Source organism: Lampris incognitus, chromosome 2, assembly GCF_029633865.1.
Source record: "Lampris incognitus isolate fLamInc1 chromosome 2, fLamInc1.hap2, whole genome shotgun sequence".
Classification (NCBI taxonomy): domain Eukaryota; kingdom Metazoa; phylum Chordata; class Actinopteri; order Lampriformes; family Lampridae; genus Lampris; species Lampris incognitus.
The window spans coordinates 54,957,980-54,979,196 of NC_079212.1; the positions used below are offsets into that span (position 1 = coordinate 54,957,980).

Here is a 21,217-nt window from a genome sequence, read left to right on the forward strand (position 1 = left end):
AGAATACATGATGAAATAGAGCCTCTTTAACACAGGCCTGGGGTGGGTATAGACACCTACCAGATTACATGATGAAATACAGCCTCATTAACACAGGTCTGCGGTGGGTATAGCCACCCACCAGATTACATTATGAAATACAGTGTCTTTAACACAGGCCTGGGGTGGGTATAGACACCCACCAGATTACATGATGAAATACAGTGTCTTTAACACAGGCCTGGGGTGGGTATAGATACCCACCAGATTACATTATGAAATACAGTGTCTTTAACACAGTCCTGGGGTGGTTATAGACACCCACCATATTACATGATGAAATACAGCATCTTTAACACAGGCTGGGGTGGGTAGAGACACCCTCCAGATTACATGATGAAATACAGTGTCTTTATCACAGGCCTGGGGTGGGTATAGCCACCCACCAGAATACATGATGAAATACAGCCTCTTTAACACATGCCTGGGGTGAGTATAGACACCCACCAGATTACATGATGAAATACAGCCTCTTTAACACAGGCCTGGGGTGGGTATAGACACCCAACAGATTACATGATGAAATACAGCGTCTTTATCACAGGCCTGCGGTGGGTATAGCCACCCACCAGAATACATGATGAAATACAGCCTCTTTAACACAGGCCTGGGGTGGGTATAGACACCCACCAGATTACATGATGAAATACAGCCTCTTTAACACAGGTCTGCGGTGGGTATAGACACCCACCAGATTACATGATGAAATACAGCCTCGCTAACACAGGCCTGGGGTGGGTATAGACACCCACCAGAATACATAATGAAATACAGCGTCTTTATCACAGGCCTGGGGTGGGTATAGACACCCACCAGATTACATGATGAAATACAGCCTCTTTAGCACAGGCCTGGGGTGGGTATAGACACCCACCAGATTACATGATGAAATACAGCGTCTTTAACACAGGCCTGGGGTGGGTATAGACACCCACCAGATTACTTGATGAAATACAGCCTCGCTAACACAGGCCTGGGGTGGGTATAGACACCCACCAGAATACATGATGAAATACAGCCTCTTTAACACAGGCCTGGGGTGGGTATAGACACCCACCAGATTACATGATGAAATACAGCCTCTTTAGCACAGGCCTGGGGTGGGTATAGCCACCCACCGGAATACATGATGAAATACAGCGTCTTTATCACAGACCTGCGGTGGGTATAGCCACCCACCAGAATACATGATGAAATACAGCCTCTTTAGCACAGGTCTGCGGTGGGTATAGCCACCCACCAGATTACATTATGAATACAGTGTCTTTAACACAGGCCTGGGGTGGGTATAGACACCCACCAGATTACATGATGAAATACAGTGTCTTTAACACAGGCCTGGGGTGGGTATAGACACCCACCAGATTACATTATGAAATACAGTGTCTTTAACACAGACCTGGGGTGGGTATAGACACCCACCAGAATACATGATGAAATACAGCCTCTTTAACACAGGCCTGGGGTGGGTATAGACACCCACCAGAATACATGATGAAATACAGCCTCTTTAACACAGGTCTGTGGTGGGTATAGACACCCACCACAATACATGATGAAATACAGTGTCTTTAACACAGGCCTGGGGTGGGTATAGACACCCACCAGATTACATGATGAAATACAGTGTCTTTATCACAGGCCTAGGGTGGGTATAGCCACCCACCAGAATACATGATAAAATACAGCCTCTTTAACACAGGCCTGGGGTGGGTATAGACACCCAACAGATTACAGGATGAAATACAGCGTCTTTATCACAGGCTTGCGGTGGGTATAGCCATCCACCAGAATACATGATGAAATACAGCCTCTTTAACACAGGCCTGGGGTGGGTATAGACACCCACCAGATTACATGATGAAATACAGCCTCTTTAACACAGGTCTGCGGTGGGTATAGACACCCACCACATTACATGATGAAATACAGCCTCGCTAACACAGGCCTGGGGTGGGTATAGACACCCACCAGAATACATAATGAAATACAGCGTCTTTATCACAGGCCTGGGGTGGGTATAGACACCCACCAGATTACATGATGAAATACAGCCTCTTTAGCACAGGCCTGGGGTGGGTATAGACACCCACCAGATTACATGATGAAATACAGCGTCTTTAACACAGGCCTGGGGTGGGTATAGACACCCACCAGATTACTTGATGAAATACAGCCTCGCTAACACAGGCCTGGGGTGGGTATAGACACCCACCAGAATACATGATGAAATACAGCCTTTTTAACACAGGCCTGGGGTGGGTATAGAGACCCACCAGATTACATGATGAAATACAATGTCTTTATCACAGGCCTGGGGTGGGTATAGACACCCACCAGATTACATGATGAAATACAGCGTCTTTAACACAGGTCTGCGGTGGGTATAGAGACCCACCAGATTACATGATGAAATACAATGTCTTTATCACAGGCCTGGGGTGGGTATAGACACCCACCAGATTACATCATGAAATACAGCGTCTTTAACACAGGCCTGGGGTGGGTATAGACACCAACCAGATTACATGATGAAATACAGCCTCGCTAACACAGGCCTGGGGTGGGTATAGACACCTACCAGAATACATGATGAAATACAGCCTCTTTCACACAGGCCTGGGGTGGGTATATACACCCACCAGATTACATGATGAAATACAGCCTCTTTAGCACAGGCCTGGGGTGGGTATAGCCACCCACCGGAATACATGATGAAATAGAGCCTCTTTAACACAGGCCTGGGGTGGGTATAGACACCTACCAGATTACATGATGAAATACAGCCTCATTAACACAGGTCTGCGGTGGGTATAGCCACCCACCAGATTACATTATGAAATACAGTGTCTTTAACACAGGCCTGGGGTGGGTATAGACACCCACCAGATTACATGATGAAATACAGTGTCTTTAACACAGGCCTGGGGTGGGTATAGATACCCACCAGATTACATTATGAAATACAGTGTCTTTAACACAGTCCTGGGGTGGTTATAGACACCCACCATATTACATGATGAAATACAGCATCTTTAACACAGGCTGGGGTGGGTAGAGACACCCTCCAGATTACATGATGAAATACAGTGTCTTTATCACAGGCCTGGGGTGGGTATAGCCACCCACCAGAATACATGATGAAATACAGCCTCTTTAACACAGGCCTGGGGTGAGTATAGACACCCACCAGATTACATGATGAAATACAGCCTCTTTAACACAGGCCTGGGGTGGGTATAGACACCCAACAGATTACATGATGAAATACAGCGTCTTTATCACAGGCCTGCGGTGGGTATAGCCACCCACCAGAATACATGATGAAATACAGCCTCTTTAACACAGGCCTGGGGTGGGTATAGACACCCACCAGATTACATGATGAAATACAGCCTCTTTAACACAGGTCTGCGGTGGGTATAGACACCCACCACATTACATGATGAAATACAGCCTCGCTAACACAGGCCTGGGGTGGGTATAGACACCCACCAGAATACATAATGAAATACAGCGTCTTTATCACAGGCCTGGGGTGGGTATAGACACCCACCAGATTACATGATGAAATACAGCCTCTTTAGCACAGGCCTGGGGTGGGTATAGACACCCACCAGATTACATGATGAAATACAGCGTCTTTAACACAGGCCTGGGGTGGGTATAGACACCCACCAGATTACTTGATGAAATACAGCCTCGCTAACACAGGCCTGGGGTGGGTATAGACACCCACCAGAATACATGATGAAATACAGCCTCTTTAACACAGGCCTGGGGTGGGTATAGACACCCACCAGATTACATGATGAAATACAGCCTCTTTAGCACAGGCCTGGGGTGGGTATAGCCACCCACCGGAATACATGATGAAATACAGCGTCTTTATCACAGACCTGCGGTGGGTATAGCCACCCACCAGAATACATGATGAAATACAGCCTCTTTAGCACAGGTCTGCGGTGGGTATAGCCACCCACCAGATTACATTATGAATACAGTGTCTTTAACACAGGCCTGGGGTGGGTATAGACACCCACCAGATTACATGATGAAATACAGTGTCTTTAACACAGGCCTGGGGTGGGTATAGACACCCACCAGATTACATTATGAAATACAGTGTCTTTAACACAGACCTGGGGTGGGTATAGACACCCACCAGAATACATGATGAAATACAGCCTCTTTAACACAGGCCTGGGGTGGGTATAGACACCCACCAGAATACATGATGAAATACAGCCTCTTTAACACAGGTCTGTGGTGGGTATAGACACCCACCACAATACATGATGAAATACAGTGTCTTTAACACAGGCCTGGGGTGGGTATAGACACCCACCAGAATACATGATGAAATACAGCCTCGCTAACACAGGCCTGGGGTGGGTATAGACACCCACCAGAATACATGATGAAATACAGTGTCTTTATGACAGACCTGGGGTGGGTAAGACACCCACCAGAATACATGATGAAATACAGCCTCTTTAACACAGGTCTGGGGTGGGTATAGACACCCACCAGATTACATGATGAAATACAGCCTCTTTAACACAGGTCTGCGGTGGGTATAGACACCCACCAGATTACATGATGAAATACAGCCTCGCTAACACAAGCCTGGGGTGTGTATAGACACCCACCAGAATACATGATAAAATACAGCCTCTCTAACACAGGCCTGGGGTGGGTATAGACACCCACCAGAATACATGATGAAATACATTGTCTTTATCAGAGGCCTGGGGTGGGTATAGACACCCACTAGATTACATGATGAAATACAGCGTCTTTAACACAGGCCTGGGGTGGGTATCGACACCCACCAGAATACATGATGAAATACAGCCTCTTTAACACAGGCCTGGGGTGGGTATAGACACCCAACAGAATACATGATGAAATACAGCCTCTTTAGCACAGGCCTGGGGTGGGTATAGACACCCACCAGAATACATGATGAAATACAACCTCTTTAACACAGGCCTGGGGTGTGTATAGCCACCCACCAGATTACATGATGAAATACAGCGTCTTTAACACAAGCCTGGGGTGGGTATAGCCACCCACCAGAATACATGATGAAATACAGTGTCTTTATCACAGGCCTGGGGTGGGTATAGACACCCACCAGAATACAAGATGAAACCCAGCGTCTTTATCACAGGCCTGGGGTGGGTATAGACACCCACCAGAATACATGATGAAATACAGCGTCTTTATCACAGGTCTGCGGTGGGTATAGACACCCACCAGATTACATGATGAAATACAGAGTCTTTATCACAGGCCTGGGGTGGGTATAGACACCCACCAGAATACATAATGAAATACAGCATCTTTATCACAGGCCTGGGGTTGGGTATAGCCACCCACCAGAATACATGATGAAATACAGCGTCTTTAACAAAGGCCTGGGGTGGGTATGGACAACCACCAGAATACATGATGAAATACAGCGTCTTTATCACAGGCCTGGGGTGGGTATAGACACCCACCAGAATACATGATGAAATACAGCCTCTTTAACACAGGCCTGGGGTGGGTATAGACACCCACCAGAATACATGATGAAATACAGCCTCTTTAACACAGGTCTGGGGTGGGTATAGACACCCACCAGAATACATGATAAAATACAGCCTCTGTAACACAGGCCTGGGGTGGGTATAGACACCCACCAGAATACATGATTAAATACAGCCTCTTTAACACAGGTCTGGGGTCGGTATAGACACCCACCAGAATACATGATGAAATACAGCCTCTTTAACACAGGTCTGGGTTGGGTTTCGACACCCACCATATTACATGATGAAATACAGCGTCTTTAGCACAGGCCTGGGGTGGGTATAGACACCCACCAGAATACATGATGAAGATTCCCGTGGTGAATGGAATGGTTTACTGTCAGTGATAAAGGTCTTCACACTGGCCAAAAAAACCCCCGCTGACATCCACTTCTTTACATTGACCAAAGGCTGACATTAGCGGGGTTTTTTTTGGGGGGGGGGGGGGTTGGCCAGTGTGAAAGCCAGGTTTCAGCGAGACACATGGTGGCAGATCTGGAAAAGTCTTGAGTTTTTTTCTGTTTAGCAGCGGCAGTTAGTCCATCTTGTTGGCCAGAGAGTGGACTTTCGCCAGGTGCACTCACGGGAGCGCGGTTCTAAATCCCCGCTGTCACGGTTTAACGAGCGCTCCAGCCCACTTCCCCCTTCACAGGTCTGTACCGATCAAGACCTGGGCAAGACGTTCATTAAAATGTTCAGTTAAAGTCGGTACAAAAGTCTGTCCAGTTTATCCAGTGGACAGCTGGGAAGTTCTTCCCTGCTGTATGTGACCAGTGAGTGGGCGCAGCAAACTAAACAGACAAAACAGAAACAGTACCGCAGAACCGAGGCTACCGCCCACAGCACCATCTACATGAACTATATGAAAATAAAGCTGAACTTGAAGTTTCACACAGTTGGTTGTTTGCTGTGAACGTTAGACTTTTAGATGACTCCTGTAATCTGGCTGACGCAGAAGGTTTTGCCCAGTGTGGTGGTACCACTGAGCCGTGAACACGTTTGTTAGGGTATGTGAAGCTGAAACCCAGTTGGGAACCCGGACTACGTTTAAACTGTTTTGTGAGACAGGCCCCTGGTCAAGAAACATGAGATAATAGAACCTCCATCCATTATCCGAACCGCTGAGCCTGCTGTCAGGGGCGCGCGGTAAAATATAATAATTAAAAAGCATGTTAAACTGGTGCTTATGCCTAACATCAGTCAGAATAGCACACCGGAAATTGAAATTGTAGTAAATTTTATTAAGGTCAGCGGACGTTTGTTTTTTTCTCATTGTGTTTAAATATTTTGGCACTTTTCTAAACTTTTAGAACCTTTGTTAATATTTAGCTGTTTAAAAGACACATCTCTAGTGTTGGGACACTAACAGATTTCCTCAGGTCCAAATATTCACCCACTTACATGGGTCTAACATGGCACAGCACAACATGTATGATGAAATCCCCAGTCAGGACAGTGTTTGTTTATGAGCTGAGCAGGTGTTGTATGCCAGGAAGGAAGGGGTGTTTGGACTTCAGGCTAAGCCCTGGAAACCGTGGTTTAGCACTGCTTCCCCTCCACAGAATGGCTGCTCTTCGTCTTTCTCTCATTGTCTTTCACTCTCATTGTCTCTCTGTCTCTCTGCAGGCTATAAAATGAACAAGTGTGTTGGAGCCATAGAGGAATTCGAATTCCTGCCTTTGAGTTCTGGGAAGCACCTCCACCTAACCATAGCAGTGACTGGCTGGCTCTGTACTGGCAAATATAGTAAGTCAGCCCCATTCTCTCCCAGCAGACTCATGCACAGGGTTAGAATTGGACCTGGTACTGTTGTATAGAAGATTGAAGTGTAATTACACTTTTCTAACAGCTAGAAGATTTGGCACATCAGTTAAGACAGTCCTGCTGAAAGTCCGCTCACACCAACACATTCTGGCAACACCTTTGTTCTCACACCAACATGTTCTGGCAACACCTTTGTTCTCACACCAACATGTTCTGGCAGGACCTTTGTTCTCACACCAACACGTTCTGGCAACACCTTTGTTCTCACACCAGCACATTCTGGCAACACCTTTGTTCTCACACCAACATGTTCTGGCAACACCTTTGTTCTCACACCAACACATTCTGGCAACACCTTTGTTCTCACACCAACAAATTCTGACAACACCTTTGTTCTCACACCAACACATTCTGGCAACACCTTTGTTCTCACACCAACCCATTCTGGCAACAACTTTGTTCTCACACCAACACGTTCTGGCAACACCTTTGTTCTCACACCAACACATTCTGGCAACACCTTTGTTCTCACACCAACACATTCTGGCAACAACTTTGTTCTCACACCAAGACATTCTGGCAACACCTTTGTTCTCACACCAACACATTCTGGCAACAACTTTGTTCTCACACCAACATGTTCTGGCAACACCTTTGTTCTCACACCAACACATTCTGGCAACACCTTTGTTCTCACACCAAGACATTCTGGCAACAACTTTGTTCTCACACCAACACGTTCTGGCAACACCTTTGTTCTCACACCAACACGTTCTGGCAACACCTTTGTTCTCACACCAACACATTCTGGCAACACATTTGCATATTTGTCATTGATCATCTTTTCAAAGACTATTTTTTATTATGGAAGGATGTAGTACTTATTTTCTTTAAACACCCAAAATAGATGACAAATATTTTTTTCATGATAAATCTGTTCATAATATTGCCAAAATGTTATTCACAAAACCAAATTCACAAACAAAAAACCTTTTTTTTTTCATTGTTCACTTGAAAGAAATTTGAAGAATATGTGAAACTTATTTCTTCTACAAACAAAAAGGCTGTCAAACGTAATTTATGTGTGTCTTTTAATAGCTTAGTGTAATGTAGTGTACCCCTGCCTCCTTTGTTCATGTTCATTCTGTATACTGTCCTGTGTGTACTAAATCTATTGTATTAATAAAGATTTGTAAAAATAATAATAAAAAAAAAGGACACACGAATGTGGAAAGTATGAATTGGCCTTTTGTGTCCCTGAACTGCTTGGTCATGCCCTCCCGCACCTCCCATCCAGGTTCCTTCCAGGCTCCATGGTGCAGCCTTGGGCAGTGTGGGGAGCAATACTGTCTGGTTTGGGAGTCCCGCTTCCTCAGGGACCTTGGCTCTGTCATGGCCTCTCTGTTTGACGGACTTGTCAGCATGGTGGCCCAGGAGGCTCTCAAATACACCGTTCTCTCAGGTAGGACACAACACTCCTAACAGTCATTCAGGTGGTGCCTCCATTTTGTCTAGTGAGTTAGTATTTGTAAAAGAGCTCAAGAGCAACCTGATCTGTTACTACTACCCTGTTACTTGTTCTTAGCAAAATCTCTTTCTTGCACTTTTACTTTAGCACTGGTTTTGCTCTTAAATGCTTGTTTAGATGCACTTATGACCTCTGACGACTAGCAGTTCTCCTGATTTCCTACATTAAATGCGCTTATTGTAAGTTGCTTTGGATAAAAGCATCGGCTAAATGACTGTAATGTAATGTAATGTAATCTGTGTTTATGTGCAAGTGCTAATCTGAGAGGGTTGTTGTGCTCACACAGAGTTCAGGACTGAAGTTATTTTGTGTGTGTGAATTAATTAATTGTAAAGTGATTTGAGTGGCTGTTGCAACTAGGAAGGTGCTATATAAAATGCAACTTGATTGAATAATTGATGGATCCTCCTGGGGCGGCACGGTGGCGCAGTGGTTAGCACCTCACAGCAAGAAGGTCCTGGGTTCAAGCCCCGGGGTAGTCCAACCTTGGGGGGTCGTCCCGGGTCGTCCTCTGTGTGGAATTTGCATGTTCTCCCCATGTCTGCGTGGGTTTCCTCCGGGTGCTCCGGTTTCCTCCGACAGTCCAAAGACATGTAGGTCAGGTGAATCGGCCGTACTACATTGTCCCTATGTAGGTGTGTGTGTGTGTGTGTGTGTGTGTGTGTGTGTGTGTGTGTGTGTGTGTGTGTGTGTGTGTGTGTGTGTGTGTGTGTGTGTGTGTGTGTGTGTGTGTGTGTGTGGGCCCTGTAAAGGCCTGGCGGCTTGTCCAGGGTCTCTCCCCACCTGCTGCCCAATGACTGCTGGGATAGGCTCCAGCATCCCCGCGGCCCTGAGAGCAGGATAAGTGGTTTGGATGATGGATGGATGGACTGTCCCCCTGTGGTTGCGCTGAGTTTTGTTATTAAACCATTATCCTCTACACCATTTCTCTACCAAGGCATCATGACAGCCCTGACATGGCCTGCACCTCTGCTGGCGGTGGCCAGCGTCATCGACCACCCCTGGTGTGTGTCTGAGCCGCTCAGCAGAGGTGGGGAAAAACCTGGCCCAGGTGTTGAGAAGCAGGCAGCAGGTACCACTTTATTTCCTCTAAATAATGTGGATGCACAGTGTGTACTGTAGTCTTTACTGTGTTTACAGAGGTGGTGTAAACACACCTCTCCTTGTTGACTTGGCTTGATTCTTTTCTTTACCTAGAATGAGGAAAAAAAGATCTGAAACAGGGGCATCCGGGTAGCGTAGCAGTCTATTCTGTTGCCTACCAACATGAGGATCGCCAGTTCGAATCCCTGTGTTACTTCTAACTTGGTCGGGCATCCGTACAGCCACAATTGGCCGTGTCTGCGGGTGGGAAGCCGGATGTGGGTATGTGTCCTGGTCGCCGCACTAGCGCCTCCTCTGGTCAGTCGGGGCGCCTGTTCAGGGGGGAGGGGAGCTGGAGGGCATAGTGTGATCCTCCCATGCGCTACGTCTCCCTGGTGAAACTCCTCACTGTCAGGTGAAAAGAAGTGGCTGGTGGTAGTCTGCAGCCCTTTTGGGTAGTCTGCAGCCCTCCCCGGATCAGCAGAGGGGGTGGAGCAGAGACCGGGATGGCTCGGAAGAGTGGGGTGATTGTCCAAGTACAATTGGGGAGAAAAAGACATGCATGTTAGGGTTAGTACTCGCGTCTGTGCCCCTGACCGAGGCACGGCAAGATGAACTGAGTTGGTCCCCAGAGGCTGCACGGCGGCTGCCCCCTGCTCCTCGCTACACAGCTAGGATGGGTTACATGCAGAGCAGAATTTCCCCACGGGGATCAATAAAGTATACCAGAGAAGAAAAAGGTTACTGAAGCTGCAGAAGACAGTGTTTTCATGATTAGCAAAGCTTGTTGGACCTTTGTTTTTCCACAAGATAATATCGGTCCAGAGTCGGGGGGGGGGGGGGCACGGGGTTATTATATATGTATGGGATGAAATATAGAAGAGTCTTTAACACCAAAATGATCACGGAACTGTGACCAAATCTCAAGGCAGGGGGAATAAGGGGATACTCTGTAATAGGTACAAGAACTTTGGAAGTTCATTTTTGCAGATTGTGCTCTTCCAGCTCAGGATAGGAACCGGCTGCTGCACCTTGGAAAGTCAGGTTTTATCTGCTCAACCTGAGGCGTTAGCAGATTGAAATAAAGGGAGAGAGTGAGTCAGAAGTAAGTCTTTGTAAAGTGATGAGGAAGGAGGACAATAAAAGGGAGGCTCTTTATCACTGGTACATGTTCTTGTCTCCCTCTGTGTCCGCATTTCAAGGGGAAGCGGCCTGTCAGTCTCATAGGGTTCAGTCTGGGAGCCAGAGTGATCTACTTTTGTCTACAGGAGCTTGCCAACGACCAAGGTATGACTACTGCTCAGACAGAAAGCCAGAAGACAAGCCATCGTCTTAGACCAAATAACTTTATTATTCATCTAATAATTGTTGTATTTTTCTAAATCGTGTATTTTAAGAAGAAGAAGCTATCTAGTCAGCCTTTCAGCAAAGACTTTACACATATCAAACGTACCGGAGTGGCAAGGGAGAGTGAGAAGAAGAAAACCCAGGAGAGAGAGAGGGCTCAGGGAGGAATGCACTACTTGGCTGCTGGGGGTCGAGGTGGTTCCACCTAAAAGGGACCTAACTACTCTACAGTCTCTGAAATAGTCCTCATTTGTTTGCTGTTCCACCAAAACTATTAGCTGATGACCGTGAACCCTGTCCGTCTGTGTGGCTATGCATTGACTGGATCTGTAAAGACCGTATCACTTATCTCAGGCATGAATTTCACCTTGCTACAAATACTTCTACTCAGTTCTTCTAAACTGTGAGTCATTTTTTTGTGTTTGTTTGTATCTCGTTTGTCAGGTAGTGAAGGAGTGGTGGAGGACGTCTTTCTCCTGGGGGCACCGGTGGATGGCTCAGAGAAGGCCTGGGAGAGAATGACCAAAGTAGTGGCCGGCAAAATAGTAAATGGATACTGCAGGTATTCCAGGATTGTAGTAAATATCCACACTGTTGGCCCTGACTCTGAGGCTACGTTCAGACTGCCGGCCCAAACCTGGGTTTTCTTTTGCGTGTCTGATTTGTATCTCGTTCTTTTGCTGTACTGAGGCCGACCCAACTCAAGAAGAATCACTCCAGTCTGGTTGTGTTGCCCAGTAAGGTGATTCTGCTGTTCTGTTTCTCTTTTCTTTTAAGTCGTGCAGGTTTTCCAGCAGTCAGTCAATGCTCTGTGGTGGGTGTCGCTGATGACCAAGCTTTAACAGTCATAGCAACACGTCTCTGAGCATAGTGAGTGCTGCTTCAGCGCTGCTCGTATCACTTCTCTCTGCTGTTCTGTGAGAGAAACTACAGATGAAGAACAAAATGAACCTGGTTTTGTTTCCTCATGTCTGGACACAGCGTTGCTTTTCACATTTAACCCTGTGTGTATAATTTATGTAAGCCCATGTGGGCTGTAGGCTGCTAGCATGCACAACACACCTGAGGTGGATGGACAACGACAGATGATCTACATTCTCGGCAGTCCAGAACAGCATTTCTTGCCTGTATTTGATGCACTTTTTTCTTTAAGATTATTTTTTGGAATTTCCCGCCTTTACTTGATAGCGATAGTGGAGAGAGAGAGAGACGGGAGAGGCAGGGGAGAGAGAGAGAGACAGGAGAGCGAGAGAGAGAGACAGGAGAGGCAGGGGAGGGAGAGAGAGAGAGGTAGGAGAGGCAGGGGAGGGAGAGAGAGAGAGAGAGAGAGAGAGGAGAGGCGGGGGAGAGAGAGAGAAACAGGAGAGGCAGGGGAGGGAGAGAGAGAGAGACAGGAGAGAGAGTAAGAGACAGGAGAGGCAGGGGAGAGAGAGAGGTAGGAGAGGCAGGAGGGAGAGAGAGAGACAGGAGAGAGAGTAAGAGACAGGAGAGGCAGGGCAGAGAGAGAGAGACAGGAGAGGCAGGGGAGGGAGAGAGAGAAACAGGAGAGGCAGGGGAGAGAGAGAGAGACAGGAGAGGCAGGGGAGAGAGAGAGAAACAGGAGAGGCAGGGGAGGGAGAGAGAGACAGGAGAGGCAGGGCAGAGAGAGAGAGACAGGAGAGGCAGGGGAGATAGAGAGAAACAGGAGAGGCAGGGGAGGGAGAGAGAGAGATAGGAGAGGCAGGGGAGGGAGAGAGAGAGATAGGAGAGGCAGGGGAGGGAGAGAGAGAGAGACAGGGGAGGGAGAGAGGTAGGAGAGGGAGAGGGAGAGAGAGAGAGACAGGAGAGGCAGGGCAGAGAGAGAGAGAGAGACAGGGAAGAGAGAGGGGATGACATGAAGAAAAGGGCCCGGGCGGGATTCGAACCCAGGCCGCTGCAGTAAGGGCTCAGCCTTATGTGGTACCCTTCTACCAGGTGAGCCACCAGGGCACCCCCTGTATTTGGATACTGGACGTTTGAAAGACTGTTTGTGTTTCTGCCCTCACATGCAAAAGACTTGTTGCACTTGTGGCAACGAGCCTTGTCAGCATGGACCCTAGTTAGGCGTCAGCTGACTTTTGACCACTCCACCTCTCTCTTAGTGTGTGTGTGAGCGTGTGTGTGTGTGAGTGTGTATGTGTTTGTTCTGTGTGTTGTGTGCGTGTGCGTGTGCGTGTGGTTGTGTTGTGTGTGTGTGTCTATGTCACATTTATACTTACAGTACATGAAGAGTCTGTGAACATAACCTGACAGTCTCATCACATTTATACTTACAGTACATGAAGAGTCTGTGAACATAACCTGACAGTCTCATCACATTTATACTGACAGTACATGAAGAGTCGAACCATGAAGTGGGCTTTTGAGCTGTTTAATGCATATTTTGTATTAAGTGTATTGTTCTTTTTTTAAAACTGTACGTCTTTGGTGGCCCAGTGGTAGCGCTGTTGCCTCACAGCATGAAGGTCCTGGTTTCATACCCCAGGCCACAAGTCTTTCTGTGTGGAGTTTGTATTTTCTCTCAGTGTTTGTGTTGGTTTTCGCTGGGTGCTCTGAGTTCCTCCCACCATTAAAGACATGTGTGTTAGGGTTAATACTCCTGTCTGTGCCCCTGAGCAAGGCATGGCAGAAAAAAAAGAACTTATACGTTCCCCTATCACTACAATTCGTAGCTTAAATGCTGCAGTAAGCGGGACAGTGTCCAAAAAGCAGCGGACGAAGAGAGGGAGGAGGGGAGGCATTCAACGCAGATTGAGCAAATATGGACCAAGTGAGAGACACCGGCTCCCACCGCTCCCAACTATTCTTCTCACGAACGTACCATCCATTTGCAACAAGATGGATGAACTGGAGACTTGCACTAGATGTGAGTTTGATTTTAGAGGGACATGCCTGCTGGCTTTACCGAGTGAGACATGGCTGGGAGACGTGGATTGCTACAAGGATCTACACATCAGAGGCTTTAGGTACCTTGTTCAAATGGATCGGTCACCTGTCATGACAACCAAATCCACTAGAGGCGGTGTATGCCTTTACAATAATGAGAGGTACTGTAACACTGTCATGGTCTGGGAGAAAATGTTTCCCCGACCTTGAGCTGCTATCCACCTCACTTCACCCCTTCTACCTGCCGAGGGAGTTTCCCCAGCTTTTCTTCACCCTTCTTTACATTTGTCACAGGTGAACGTCTCTTCAGCCACTCAGCTGATCACTGAGGTGACCAACAGACTAGACGCTCTTTCACCCGACCCTCCAGAACTTATCTGAGGAGAGTGCAGTCACTTCCCAAACGAAGAAGGACAGGATTAGGAACATTAGGGGGAATATTAGGAAGGAATATTAGGGGGACAGCTCAGGTTGGACGGTTTGGAGACAAAGCAAGAGAGACAAGATTGAGATGGTTTGGACATGTGTGGAGGAGAGATGCTGGGTATATTGGGAGAAGGATGCTGAATATGGAGCTGCCAGGGAAGAGGAGAAGAGGAAGGCCAAAGAGGAGGTTTGTGGATGTGGTGAGGGAGGACATGCAGGTGGCTGGTGTGACGGAGGAAGATGCAGAAGACAGGAAGAGATGGAAACGGATGATCCGCTGTGGCGCCCCCTAATGGGAGCAGCCGAACATAGTAGTAGTAGTGGTAGTAGTAGTAGTAGTAGTAGTAGTAGTAGTAGTAGTGGTAGTAGTAGTGGTAGTGGTAGTCAATCACTTCCAGCTACATGAGTCACTGAAAACATGAACAGTGTGTCACCTGTGCAACTAGTAAAAAGAACTCCCTTGCTGACCTGGGCTATGGCTCAGTGCCTGGCGCTTTCAGATCCCTGCCTAGGCCTCCCTTTGAGCACCCTACTGCAGTAGTGTACTTCTTCCGATCTACAAGCCCATTTGTAAATGATGAGAGCAAATAGTAAAAACGGTGAAATGCTGGACGCAGAACAGCATCGACAGCTTACAAGCTTGCTTTGGTTGTACAGGTTGGAGGTCTTCCATAGTTCCTGCTCTGACGTAGATGAACTGACACAAACTGTTTCTTCCTACATATCCTGCTGTGTGGACTCCAGCATCACCTGTAAAAACACTAGTTTTCCCTAAAAACAAACTATAGTTTACTAAAGAACTTAAAAATATCATAAGCAAGAAGAAGAGGGAATAGCCCAGAAAAGAAGGAAGTTGCCAAGGCAGTAAGGAAGGAGGCACGAGAAGCTCAAACAGCATATAAGGAAAGGATGGAACATAGGGACAGCAGCGGTGATCTGCAGACAGCTTGGACGGGGATTAAATGTATTTCCTCAATCACTCAGACAGACAGTGACAGAAAAGCTTTGAAAGCTCAGGGAACATATGACACTGATCTCCCCAATATTTAAAATGACTTTTATTCCCGCTTTGAAAAACAGGACTTTGTGAAAGCATCTCTGGTCTTAGAGAGTCTCTCTCTTCCAGCTGTGATGTGAGTCAGGAATGTGTTAGAGATCTGTTATAACGGGTAAACATCAGGAAGGCCCCTGGTCCACATTACATCTGTGGACGCACATTGCGATACTGTGCTGACCAGCTTAGCGGTGTCCTCCACCATATCTTCCAGATGTCACTTGATTGTACCCAAACCCCTGCTATCTGGAAGTCTTCTTCTGTGATTTCTGTCCCCAAGAGCACCAATCCTACACAACTTAATGATTTTAGACCAGTCGTGCTGACATCAATAATCATGAAAATCTCTGAGAAAACTGTTAAAAACCTTGTTTTGTTAGCTGTGGATGGAAAACTTTATCCACTGCAATTTGCTCACCAGGCAGGGAGAGGTGTGGAGGATGCAAGACTTTTTATACTTAATAACCTGTAGAGGCAGTTGGAAAAGCCGCGAGCCTGTGACAGACTTTTGTTTGCTGACTTTTCATCAGCATTCAATATGATGCAGCCGCATCTTTTAATAGACAGGTTGCTATGTGATTTGAATTGGCCTCAACAGCTTGTGTTATGGATCTTGGACTTCTGGACTGACAGAGAGCAGAGGGTGTCTGTAAATGGCTGTCTGTCAGACCCTGTAGCTATATCCACAGGCTCACCACAGGGATGCGTGCTTTCGCCCTTACTTTTTTATTAAGTATGCTGATGGATGCAGGAGCACTCAGGAGGGCAGCTATTTGGTCAGATTTTCCGACGACACTGTGTTGCTGACCCTGACCCTGGGGTGGCCCAGGTGGCCCAGTGGTTAGCACTGTTGCCTCACAGCAAGGAGGTCCTGGGTTCGAACCCCAGGCCATCCCAGGTCCTCTCTGTGTGGAGTTTGCATGTTCTCCCCATGTCTGTGTGGGTTCCCTCCCACCATCAAAAAGACATGCATGTTAGGGTTGATAGTCATACCTGTGCCCCTGAGCAAGGCAATGGAAGGTAGAACTGGCGTTGGTCCCCGGGCACCGCCCACTGCTCCTGTACAGTAGGATGGTTACATGCAGAGAACACATTCACTGTACCCTGTACAATGAGGAAATAATGTGGCAGTTGTAAATCAGTCATGGCCCCTGCAGTTCGACTGCTACATTCTCAGTAGTGTTTGTTCTTCGTGATCTGATTGTTTGTGTTTACCAAGTTTACCTAGCCTACCAGTCTTATCAGTCACTTGTAGATAGGATACATTTTATTACACATTTAGCTCCCTGAAGTTTTATTATTTTTTGTTTGTGTTATTTGTTTGCATGTAACTGTGTTTTTGTGTACAACAAGCTGCTCCGCACAATTTGCCCCTAGCGGGGTTAATAAAGTTGTTTGTATGGTCAGAACTGGAGTTGGTCCCTGGGTGCTGCACAGAGGCTGCCCACTGCTCTTAGCCACACAGCTAGGATGGCTGAAATGCAGGGGAGATTCCCCTGATAAAGTAGCTCTCATATGTGATACTGGATATAATCTACCTAATGACTGAAAAACATTGAACATTTTCTGAATGGTTTTGTAGAAATGTGTTGACATTTTTAAAATATCCACGTGACAGAGGGGACTGGCTGCTGGGATTCCTGTACCGAAGCTCAGCTGCACAGCTGTCTGTTGCTGGGCTGCAGCCAATCAACGTCAGTAATTGCTGCATATTCAATGTGGATCTGTCGTCTGTGGTGAGTTAGCGCTCATTTCAGGTTATATACACCCAACATTTATGAGTCATTTTTCATGCTTATTTGCAAATAAACCATTCAAAATGCTGGCTAACTACAAATAACTTAAAACCAACAAACAAGTTGCTCATGCTTCCATCTGACGTGATTCAGAATGTTTTGCATGTCTGTATCATTTGTTTGTTAGGGGGGTGGCGTCATCGTCACAATTATTTACATGCAGGACCACATCCAACCATCCACCCATCCTCGAGAACTGACTTCATTCCTTTCTGGCCCTATTAGAAAAAGTGATTTCTGAGGGCGTCCGGGTGGTAAGGGGGTCTAGTCCGTTGCCTACCAACATGGGAATCGCCGGTTCGAATCCCCGCGTTACCTCCGGCTTGGTCGGGCATCTCTACAGACACAGTTGGCCATGTCTGCAGGTGGGAAGCCAGATGTGGGTATGTGTCCTGTCGCTGCACTAGCGCCTCCTGTAGCGCCTGTTCAGGGGGGAACTGGGGGAATAGTGTTATCCTCCCACGTGCTACGTCCCCCTGGTGAAACTCCTCACTGTCAGGTGAAAAGAAGTGGCTGGTGACTCCACATGTATGAGAGGAGGCATGTGGTAGTCTGCAGCCCTCCCCGGATTAGCAGAGGGGGTGGAGCAGCAACCGGGATGGCTTGGAACAGGGGGATAATTGGCCAAGTACAATTGGGGAGAAAAATGGAGACACAATCCAGAAAGAACGAAAGAAAGAAAGAAAGAAAGAGTAATTTCCAGTAAGGAGCGGTGCATGTTTGAGTTGTGCAGCTGCTTCACTGGTAGTGTTAGTGCTGAGCTCACATGATGAGGAGGCGTACTGATGAGGAGGAGTTCAGATATGGAGTGGTTCAGATTCATCTGCGGCAGGAAATGTTTTAAGAGCGGAAAAAATGCTTTGTTTCTTGTGTCATACTGTGCTTATTAATTATTGTCATACTTAATTCAGGTAAATTACTAATTGAATTGGATGGTAGTAATGCAGTATGGAGTACACTATCTTCTCTTTCAGATGTTACACAAATCCATTCAGTTGGAAATGGGTTTGATGAAACGCATATTTTAATACTGGCAAGTAAAAACATCTGATTTGTCCCCCCTTTTTCTCCCAATTGTATCCGGCCAATCACCCCACTCTTGCGAGCCGTCCCGGTCTCTGCTCCACCCCCTCTGCTGATCCGGGGAGGGCTGCAGACTACCACGTCTCCTCCCATACATGTGGAGTCACCAGCCGCTTCTTTTCACCTGACAGTGAGGAGTTTCACCAGGGGGACGTAGCACGTGGCAGGATCACGCTATTCCCTCCAGTTCCCCTCCCCCCTGAACAGGCGCCCCGACTGACCAGAGGAGGCACTAGTGCAGTGACCAGGACACATACCCACATCTGGCCTCCCACCTGCAGACACGGCTAATTGACCTTTCGCAAAGTACCGCCCCATAACGATCCTTGTCCAATCCTACCTTAGCAACGGTCCGTCAAGCTTTCAAACACACAGCAACATGCTGAAACGGTGGGCCTATGGGATCTGCAGACCGGAGACTAGATATGTGAGAAGTTTGGAGGGGTGTAATTTTCTTTCCCTTCCCCAAACCCAGAACGCAAGAAGCGCAATGTGGGCAATAGATTTGGCAGTATAGCAGACCCCATGGCCAGCTTCATCCATCCAGAATCAACAAAAATGCCCTGTCTGCTCCAAGCTAAGCTAGCTAATACCGCTAACGTCTTATTACTGTTACCCACACAATGCGCTGATTTCTTCCTTCATGTTTTGGTGTCTTCCGGCTACTTCCTGGGTAGTTCTGAAATGCATGACGGGCATAGCAACAGTAACTAAGGAGGGCGGGACTTTGCGAAAGGTCAGTTGTGTCTGTAGGGATGCCCGACCAAGCCAGAGGTAACACTGGGATTCGAACCGGCGATCCCCGTGTTGGAAGGCAATGGAATAGACCGCTACACTACCTGCATGCTCCAACATCTGACTTTTCAATGTGTTGTATGTGGGGATATTAATGAATGATCAGTGTGCTGCGGCTTCCCACCCCGAAACAAGCTGACCCAACTGAAGGCTTGCAGGACTCTTACTGGTCCTGAGCTTAGGGCGTTATGTCACTGCCTCACAACACAAGCCTGCAGTTAGCTTGTTCACCCCTGAATGTCTTTAACCAAGTTTTAAACAGTTTAGGCTGTATTCATTTATCATTTCATCAAATCGGGGGGGTTGAGAGCAGGTTTGGATGTTAGAGGCGAGAGATGGTTAAGAGAGGAGACTACTGAGGAAGAGTGTGCCTGTAGCCTCGCTGACAGGGAATGAGAAGTCATTATAAGGAGGCATGGTAGCCGAGACCTCCTTGAAAGTTGTGTCTCTGTGTGGGATCGGATATTATGGTGGAAGGAGACCAATTGCGAAGGAGCATGAGGATGTTCCGGTAAGGGGATTGTGAATTTTATAAAGAAGTGGTCAGAAAAATTTACGGGGGGGGGGAGAGGGTCAGATTTGCTGTGAAGCAGTTCCGAGTCAAAATAAGATCAAGAGTATTGCCCGCTTTATGTATGGGAGGGGTGCAGACCTGTTTGAGGGCGAATGAGGACAGAAGTGACAGGAAGTCAGCCGCTTGGGTTTAGTCATGTCTCCCATGACAGTCAGTAGTGTCATTATCAGGAGTGGCAGAAAGTAACATGTCTGATTGGACTAAAAAGTTCCCCAATTGACGCCCTGGCGGGCGGTATATGACAACCACCAACAGCTTAACAGGAGCAGTAACCCTGATTCAGAGTTTCACAGCAAGGCAATATTAGTGAATAGTGTGTGTGACCGGTGTCAGCTAACCCACCTATCACAACTCAGAGAGTGAAACCAGGAAGTGTTCTGCTCCAACAAACCCTGACTATAGCCTGACAACAGCTTCAATCCCATCAAACTCAAAAACGAAGATTCAAAAACACCACCCAGCTGCTATCTCCTACTATGTTCTACATCAGAGCTGGTTCTGTTTGGAGCTATTCGGAAATGTTTGCGCAAATTCCTGTGAGATGGTAAATGGTAGAGACATGAGATGTCCATTGATTGGAAGTTGTGTGCAAATGCTGCCCAAGAAATATAACCTCAATCGGCCTGATGAGGTCACTATAATTAAAGGTTAACTTTGAAAAGTTTATAACTCCTATGCAGTAACACCGATTTACACGAAACTTGGTACAACCATCCATCTATCAGCACTGTACAAATTTGCCACAAGAACCACTAAAGTCTGCCTCAACAGATTTTCTGCCACTTAGAAGTTTTTGAAAAACATTTTTGACATCTCTTCCTGAACTATAGGTCCACTTGCTACCAAATCTTCTGTGGCTCATTATTGGACCAAGCTTTTCAAAAGTTGCATAAAGCTTGTTGATGTCTTATTTAGTTTTCCAAAGTCAACGACCGTTGTGCCAATCATCACAAAACATGTAGGATATGTTCACATAAGTACCTGAAACATACTCTTAAAGTTTCATTCAAATCGACCACTAGGGGTCGCTACAAATGCAAAAAAATGAGCGTGGCATAACACAACTCAGACTATAAATCAGAAATTATTTGTCTAATCATTACAAAACTTGCAGGATATGTTTCATAATGATGTTGAACCAGGTGTGTAAAACTGTTTTGAATTCGCTCAATAGGGGGCGCCACCATTTCCAAACACGTGCATGGGCCTGGTGCAAATTTGGCCATAAATCGAGGACAGTTTGTC

At 46.9% G+C, this 21,217-nt stretch overlaps 1 protein-coding gene across 1 annotated transcript in view; it reads left to right on the forward strand.

Moving 5' to 3' along the window:
* Positions 1-21,217, forward strand: part of tmco4 (transmembrane and coiled-coil domains 4) — a 542,127-nt gene that overhangs the window by 517,119 nt on the left and 3,791 nt on the right. The window contains 7 exon segments of the mRNA XM_056300060.1: positions 7,245-7,364; positions 8,680-8,844; positions 9,848-9,914; positions 9,916-9,982; positions 11,196-11,280; positions 11,785-11,902; positions 17,343-17,460. Of these exon segments, the coding sequence (XP_056156035.1) occupies positions 7,245-7,364; positions 8,680-8,844; positions 9,848-9,914; positions 9,916-9,982; positions 11,196-11,280; positions 11,785-11,902; positions 17,343-17,460 (740 nt within the window).